The 9,148-nt window shown below is 38.3% G+C and overlaps 1 protein-coding gene across 1 annotated transcript; it reads right to left on the minus strand.

The window, feature by feature from the left end:
* Positions 1–1,989: 1,989 nt before the first annotated feature.
* LOC146477753 (uncharacterized) lies at positions 1,990–4,587 on the minus strand. The gene has a single exon (XM_085113034.1). It carries the CDS (start codon positions 3,912–3,914, stop codon positions 2,328–2,330), a length of 1,587 nt encoding a protein of 528 aa, XP_084969160.1. The 5' UTR covers positions 3,915–4,587; the 3' UTR covers positions 1,990–2,327.
* Positions 4,588–9,148: the final 4,561 nt, after the last annotated feature.

Consider the following 9,148-nt stretch of genomic DNA (forward strand, 5'->3'; position numbering starts at 1 on the left):
AGAAGTCAGAAGAAAACCTTCTTCGCTTCCTCCTTCTCGGAATGCACGCTTTGATGAAGACGGGTTTTTTCCCAGTTTCCAAATGTGGCAGTGATCTGATTTGCCGGATTGGAAAGTCGGACAATGGACTCACGAAAAAAGGAAAGTGGAATTCTCGTGCCGATACAACGTAGAAATACGGTTTTGTTTGCCTCCCACGTAATAGTTTCTGTGTGTTCTGGGGGAGTTGTATTATGCTAAATTTTTCTGTTGAGTGAGAAACAAACCGACGCTCGCGAAAGAATTTGAGGGAAAAAGGACGAACGCTCATGTAGGCGCGAAAATTTAGATTTTTGTTGTTTTGTATGTCGGTGTTACATATTTCTATAGGTCATTAGCGTTCTTGTTTTTCCGTTCCTCGTTTATTAGTTTTTTCACTCCGTTGCCCTTTGTACTTAGTTTCTCGTTCATCAGTCTTCTTTGTTTTCGTAGGTTGTTTTCGTACTCGCTAGTTTTATTTTGCATAATGCTATATATATATATAGGTTACTTCAGTGTTAGTTTTGCTTTGCTGCTCATATTACGTAAGTCGTCCTAGTTCTAGTTAAGTTCAGTTTCGTTTTAAGTCTAGCTTCTAAGTCAAGTTCCAAGTTCTAAGTGTTTTTCTTGTCGTCACATTCGCCTTGAAGTATTCGTCGTTTATTTCGCTTGTCGTTTTCTATTCGCATTGTCATTTTCATTTTCATTGTTAATTTATTGATCTCTGTTATTTTTAGTTATTTTCAGTTACCTTACCTTACCTTTCCTTTCGTACTTGCTTTGGTTAATAAAATGTTTGGTTTGTGTACGAGTTAACACGTTTGCGACGACAGCTCGCTTTCTATGAAAAGTGGACAACACGATACATAACAACAGCATATCATAGACAACGGGAACGAAAAGAAAATAATCACATATGCTCTGTTAATACCAGTTTTAAAAACATGTTGAACAACTCTCTAATTAAACACAGTTCAAAATTGTAGTATTCATAGAAGCTGCCTGCTCATGTTTTACGACTTCACATTTAGCATAATAAAACTTTAGTTAAGATATCATGTAAGATTCCTTTCTCCAGTATTCTTTCAATTATTTTCATTTTTTTAAACCTGGTTTAACTAAACACGTTTAGTTGATGTGAATAAGGTATAACTTGTATTAGTACGTATAAATTAAATTTTAAAAGCACGTTTTATATAAGAACGTACTTTAAGAAGAAATTAAATTTACGTTTCATTCTACTTCGGAATTATTCACCTTACTATCTAGGATCGAGTTGAATTTGTTGTGACTGCTTTGAAGTTCATCAAAATTTACAGGACATCGAGCAATCTTCTGAGCAGTCTGTTATTTTCTTTAAGGGGAGAGACCAAAACTACTGATATTCCCACAGGCCCCACCGGCAAACCACAAAATATATGGTGGACTCTGCCTGTAAACAAAAAACAAATTATACGTTGTTTACTGTCAGAACAACAAATGAACTAATTTTCTTTTATGCTGACCTCGTAACATACGTTAACATTTTACAATTAATAAGTTCTTCCTTCCGTAAGCTTTTTCACTTTTTTTTCTTTTTTGCCTGCTATCTAAAACCTAAATTAGTCAGGGAGCTAACAAGATAACCACATGGTTCATTTAGCTTCCTTGCTTTGCACATTATTCTAACTAATAATTAATTTAATTCGATATATCATCACTAAAAGATTATAAGAATCAACATGTACACTGAAAAAAAAGCACAAAATAAAGATTATTATTATTATTATTATTATTATTATTATTATTATTATTATTATTATTATTATTATTATTATTATTATTATTAAATGTGAATAAGGGAGAAACGAAGACTCGGAAAAAAAATCCGAGTCCCAGATGGGACTCCGATTTTTTTTTTTTTTCCGAGTCTTCGTTTCTCCCTTATTCATATTTAATATCTTGTTGTTGTTGTTTGTCCGTTATTATTATTGTAAATGGTTTGAACCCAGGAGTCATGTCATAAGTACGTAAATTATGATCATCCGGGTGAGTGTAGTCCTGAGAAGGACTGTTTGTGGTGACTTTGACTGACGTTTCGACAACCTGAGCGGAAGTCATCTTCAGAGTCAAGTGAATTGTGGAACGTCAGTAGGTTGTATATACGTCTCTGGTTGTTAACCTGATTGGTCAACGAAGTCCAGATGTTATTGGTCGTTTGTCGTTAAGCCGTGATGTTATTGGCTGTGAAGACTGTAAAAAGTGATTGGTGCGTTTCGATCCGTCTTTTGTTAGTCAAAAAGTCCGTGGGTCTATTGTTAGTAAAATGTCTATTGTTTGTTTGTTTCGTTGTTGTTGTCAATAAGTCGTTTGTATGGTGCAGGTAGTTGTAGGCAACGGTTGAGTGGCGTTTGTTCTAAGTTAGTAAACCAGCTTTCCAGAGTGAGTCGTTGATAGTAATTTGTACCGTAGGTAATGCACTTGGCAGAGTCCCAGTCGATTCTGTGGTTCGTTTGTAAATGGTGCTCAGCAATGTGATTGTTGATATCACCATTTCTAGTTGCTCGTTTGTGTTCAGTCAGTCGTACGTTTAAATTTCTGCCGGTCTCACCAATATAAGTGGCCTGGCAGTCGCAGCATTTGATCTTGTAAACTGCTCCCTGTCTGCGGTTAGGTTCGTCTTTGTCCTTTACTTTCGTCAGTAGTTGTCGTAAAGTGGTTATAGGTTTGTGTGCTACACGGATATTGTAGGGTTGTAGAATCCGTGCGATAGTCTCAGAAGTGCCCCTTACGTAAGGTATAGTTACAGTACTAACGGGAGTCGCGTCGTTGTTTGTGACGTTAGGTTCAGTGGTCTTGTAAGTGTTACGTCTAACAAAGTCCTTGTTGTAGTTGTTCTTGTTGAAAACGTTGTCTAAGTAGTTGTTTTCGTCTGCGAGTCTGTCAGGTGAGCCACAAACCAGTTGTGCTCGCCTTGTTAAGGTCTGTATAGTCGTTGCTTTGTGAGAAGTAGGGTTGTAGGATGACTGGTCCAGTAGTCTGTCAGTATGTGTTGGTTTCCTGTAAACTGTAGTACTTAGTTTGTTGTCGTTGTTGTTACGGGTAACTAAGCAGTCTAGAAAAGGTATTTTACCATTTTCTTCGATCTCCTTAGTAAATTGTATGTCAGCGTTCTGTCTGTTAAGGTGTTCGTGAAAATAGTCGATTTCGTTTTTGTGTACTGCTGTAAAGGTGTCGTCTACGTACCGTAACCAGAGCGGTAGTGTCCGTTTGTAGGTTGCTAGGGCTTGTTCCTCGATGTTCTGCATGACAATTTCTGCTACAACAACAGAAACTGGTGAGCCCATAGCTGTTCCGTGTAACTGTTTGTAGTGCTTTCCGTTGTACTGGAAGTACGTGGACGTTAAGCAGAGGTTCAGTAAGTCCATTAAGTCATCTGTAGGCAGTGGCAGTTTTGTCGTGGAGTTCTCGATGGCGGTAGCAGTACAGTCTAGAGCCAGTTGAAGTGGAATACTGGTGAACAGTGATTTCACATCAAAAGACACAAGTTTGTAGTCGTCAGGTATTTGTACCGTCTTGATGGCGTCAATAAAGGTCTCGGTAGACTGCAGTTTGTGTCGGGATTCGTTTGTCAACGGTTTCAGTATAGTGGTCAAGTATTTGGATAGTTCGTAAGTCGGGGACCCACAGAACGAGACTATGGGTCGCATGGGTATGTTAGGTTTGTGTAGTTTTGGTAGTCCGTAGAGTTTAGGTGGCTGCGGTACGCGGCACCTCAGTCTGTTGTAACGTTGTATGTCAATAACGTCAGTTTTCTTAAGGTCAAGTAGTTTACTGTTGAGTTTACGTTGAAGTGATGGCGTCGGGTCTCGTTTCAGTTCTTCGTATGTCTGTTTGTCGTTAACTAGGGTGTCCATTTTGTCGTAGTAGTCTGTCTTGCCATAACAACAGTCACTCGTCCTTTGTCAGCGGGGAGAATGACGATGTTTTCGTCAGTTTTCAGTCGTTTCAGTGCTTGTCGTTCGTCTTTAGTCAAGTTACTGTCAGTTAGGGAGGATGATTGTATAGTAGAAGCAATTCTACTTCTGATGTTATCCTTGGCCGATTCTGATAGTTCTCTCTGACGAGACAGAACCGCCTCAACACTAGATACAATAGCCTCAGTCGGTATGTGTTTAGGCGTCACTGAGTGTTTCAGTCCGTAGGAGAGTACCTGGGTTTCAGTCTTGTCTAAAGGACGGGAAGAAATATTCCTGACCCAGTTGTCGTCTGTCTTGTGTCGTTTTTTTTGTCTTTAGTACGTTGTAGTCGTGTAAGTTTCTGTTGACTTTGGTTGCGGTGTTGTTCTTCGGTTTTGTCAGCTCGTTTGTCGGCAATAGCCAGTACAGTGTCAAGTAAGTTTGTCGGTATGAGTTGTTTAAGTTTGTCAAGTCGTTGTTGTAATTTGTTGTTGTAGAAGTTCAGTCTTCTGTGACAGTCGTTAATCCGCGCTCGGATCAATCGTCTACAGGTGGCTTTGACGATCTGAATGGCCTCTTTGGTGTTCAACGGAGACTTAAGTCTAAGTCCGGCCGGAACAAGGCCAAGATCTTTGCATACAAACGACTTATTGACAACAACAACGAAACAAACAAACAATAGACATTTTACTAACAATAGACCCACGGACTTTTTGACTAACAAAAGACGGATCGAAACGCACCAATCACTTTTTACAGTCTTCACAGCCAATAACATCACGGCTTAACGACAAACGACCAATAACATCTGGACTTCGTTGACCAATCAGGTTAACAACCAGAGACGTATATACAACCTACTGACGTTCCACAATTCACTTGACTCTGAAGATGACTTCCGCTCAGGTTGACGAAACGTCAGTCAAAGTCACCACAAACAGTCCTTCTCAGGACTACACTCACCTGGATGATCATAATTTACGTACTTATGTTATTATTATTATTATTATTATTATTATTATTATTATTATTATTATTATTATTATTATTATTATTATTATTATACCTTCTACCTCAAAAGATGGTGTCTTTATTGCATAGCCACTCCTGCATCCAGCAGTAAAAACTAACAATGAGATTCAAACCTTGCTATGATGACTCTTGCTAGCTGAATATTTGTGTGTCAACTCAAATTTTAAAGCCAATAAAATTTTGTCGGCAGTGTTCATGAGATAAGTGGTGTCTTCGATAACCCTCCACAGCCCCACCACCCCCCCCCCCCCCCCAGACAAGGTGGGTCCACTTCGAAGAAACTTGTTATGACCAGTTAACTTACGGATAGTAAAACGGACGAAACACGTGATCGCGCGCGAAAATTATCACACGCGAGGAGCCGCGTCCTCTCGCGGAAAGCGGCTTCACAGCGTTTTTGCGTGTTTTCCTCGCCTTACTGCCACTAAGGAAAATAAGAAATTACTCGTAGTATAAATATCGACCGTCGAGTATTGACGTTTTCCTTTAATGCCGTGAAATTTCACCATTTCACGTTGCAATTCCTCAGACCTGACAATGCCAAAGAAATGTAACACAATAAAAAACGCTTGAACCATTGTTTTGTTAAATCAGTAACCATTTGGTTTTCTAATGTGCTCGTTACGATCTTCGTCGTGACTGCTTAGATCCCTTATCTGATCGGGTTAACACGAGTGTACAAATTCCGATGCCGTACCCCTCATACATTAGTATAACATCTTACCCTGTGTATTATTGGCAGCAACTGGGAATGGCTGGGAAGACATTAAAACATATTTCTTACTTTAAATATTTTGGATCTAAGATTTTGGATTCTAGAGAGAGCCAAGTATGTAAAGTTCTCGCCTGGTCAGTCTGTAACAAGTTAGCACCATTTGTCGCTCAAACTTACTTTAGTGCAGTAGAACTAGGACTTTTGTATATCTCGAAAAAGTTAAACAATAAGTGCTTAGCAGTAGGGGGGACTGGAGAAGAAAGCGGAGGAAGTAGGGGAGGGGGAGACCCCCGAATATAAGGGGCCAAAAACATCAATCTCCGAGTGTGGAAATGTTTAAGAACATTCACAATTTTTTCTCCAGTCCCTCCACCCAATCCCCTTCTTCGTAGTTGCAGTGTAATAACTGGTTCTTAATTAACACACCCTGATGTATACACTGTTCTTATTATCTAAGATCTCTCTGTGGCAGTGGCTGACTGCGACATTTCCAAAGAAGTTCTATCTTCCGTTTGGGTGAGGGCCGATTGATAATGATGGCGGTACGTATTAATTCTAATCCACGAGAGCTATCGAAATACAATGTTTCTTCAAAAGCTTCAAAACCCTTTGAGGTAGGAACGGTAGGTGTACAAGTTAGCAACCTTTTATTTCTTTTCAGATACTGTAGGCGTTGTTAAGTAGAGGATAGTCGGCGCATTTTCAGTCGCTTTAGGGACTGTGGTTCAAGGACAGTTTAGTCGTGAAATTGTCGTGTTGTTTCTTTACACAAGAAACTCAAATTGATATTGTCTCTCTCTGGCGAGGTGTATGATTACTGGCAAATAATTTCTGGAGGCATTATCTGCTTGGCGATGGACGAGTGTGCCATCTACAGGAAAGCTGTAATGCTCGGAGTTCCCTCATGGTACAAAAAACAAATTAAGTCAGCTCCAAGCTGACTTAACAAGTAGAAAAATGCGAATTTGTCAAGAATCGTTGTCTTTAGTTTTTAGAAAAGACTGGGATGCAAACAAAAGCAACATAACTTAAGTTTGTCCAGAAAGCTTCAATGATGAATTTTTGGCACAGTTGGATCTCTATAACTTGAACCGTGAAAATAACCACACCACTTATAGCGACATCAAAAGTTCGACTGATTATCTGCGGTTGAATTATGTAAAAGCGCAAAGCAGAGACATTGCATATAGTTCGAGTTATTGAGTATTCGTTTTACCAATTTTTGTACTATAGGAAGTTTGCGTGAGCGAAAGTTGAATTTTGCGAGAAAGGGAAGGGAAACTCCATTTGAAGCAAAAATGCTTTTTGAAGGTATTAAGAGGATTCGAACCCACGACCCTCCGTGTTCGAATCCCATCTGGGGCTCAGATTTTTTCTGTGTCCTTATGGTCGATTTTTTCACATCTCCCTTTATTTCCTTTATAATACTAATATCAGGCAGTGGCATGGATTTCGAAATGTTCCATTAAACTAGAAGAGGCCCGGGATATTCCTGTGGCTTGGTTTCATTTCTAATCGATGGAGAAAAGGGTGCGACTTTATTTTAATCAATCAGAGCGTAACAAAGGGTAACCTAAACAAACGAAGAAAAGCTTACAATGGACAATTGACAAAAACATCACCAAAATCAAAAGCGTATCACATCTTGTCCTCGCTGGGTGTCTATTCATCTCTTTTAAGGTTAATTCTAAGCTGGCACATGGAGAAAATGCGCCCTGGTTGATGAATTTCGTATCGTCATCATCTCCCTGCTGTGAAATGTGTTGGTATTGTAAGTAATGTACACAAGGAAGAGTGTTTCATACGATTTTCATACAACGAGAAGTGCGCCTCGCTTTTTCAGCCAACTATTCGAGGTGTTTAGAAATCGCATCAAACACTCTCTCGTGTGTCTGACGTAACTTCTCAAACCATTAATAGTTTATGAAGACATTCAACGCAACCGTTTACCAAATTTTATGATAATTACGATCACATTTCCAAATCTCCTTCACTGTAGTGATTTCATTTGTTTTCTCTTCATGAATTATTAATGAGTTTGAAAAGGAGAAATTCTATGTTGATCTCTGTAAATCAAACAGTAGATATATCTAGATATAAACAAATTCCTTCAATTGACGAGTTTCTTTGTTTCCTTCGCCTATGTTCTGATGGACCCATTGGTATTTTAGGAACATTTCACGTTGAGCTATGTAAATCAAATACAGATATAACACTCAAGCATTTAAACTTCAAATGGTTTAATAAAATTCTAATATTACATTTTACTCCGAATTCGTTTCTCGGAGTCAACTTCGTACCTACTTGGTGAAAGTCACTTGGCACAAAACATTCAACCCTGCAATTGCGTTACAAAAGATTTAACAGTACAAGGATTATAGAAAAAGACAAAACCTTCTCGATTTGTGTCTTCTCATTTAAAAATGTTAAATCTGCCTTAATGTCTATGTACAATTAGGGTATGAAATGCACCCTTTTAGAAATATGTACGGCTGTACAATTGCTATCTAGCTGACTACAAAACTTATACCATGTCTTTGGTTTGTACAGCACGACATAGCATGAAATAATGTTCACGTTGGTTACACTTTACTTAAATAAAAACAATAACATTTGACACAAAACAATTTCATGCCGTACCTTAATTGCAGGAGATTTAAAAGCACAAGGATTATAGAAAAAAGACAAAATCTTCTGAATTTGTGTCTTATGGTTCTAAAATGTTAAATCTGCCTTGATCTTCAAGTTCATTAACGTCTATGTACAATTGAGGTACCAAATGCACCCTGTTTGAGATATGTACGGCTGTAACATTTCCTGTCTACCTAACTACAAAACTTATACCATGTCTCTGGTTTACACAGCACGACATAGCATAAAATAATCTTCTCGTTAGTTACACTGTACGTAATGAAAACAATAACATTTGGCACAAAACAATTTCATGGCACATCTGAATTACAGGAGATTTAACAGCACAACGATTATAGAAAAAAAGACAAAACCATCTGAATTTGTGTCTTATGATTCTAAAATGTTAAATCTGCCTTGATCTTCAAGTTCATTAATATCTATATGCAATTGAGGTAGCAAATGCACCCTGTTAAGAATATGTAAGGCTGTAACAATTGCTATCTACCTAACTACAAGTCTTATGCCATGTCTTTGGTTTGTACAGCAAGACATAGCATGAAATAAAGTTCTCGTTAATGAAAAAAATAACATTTGGCACGAAACAATTTTCATGCCGTACCTTAATCACAGAAGATTTCACAGCACCAGGATTATAGAAAAAAGACAAAACCTTCTCGATTTGTGTCTTCTGGTTCTAAAATGTTAAATCTGCCTTAACGTCTATGTACAATTGGGGTACCAAATGCATCCTGCTCGAAATACGTACGGCTGTAACTTTTACTATCTACCTAACTACAAAAATTATACCATG

This window comes from Pavona decussata, unplaced genomic scaffold (genome assembly GCF_977016875.1).
Source record: "Pavona decussata unplaced genomic scaffold, jaPavDecu1.1 SCAFFOLD_69, whole genome shotgun sequence".
Classification (NCBI taxonomy): Eukaryota; Metazoa; Cnidaria; class Anthozoa; order Scleractinia; family Agariciidae; genus Pavona; species Pavona decussata.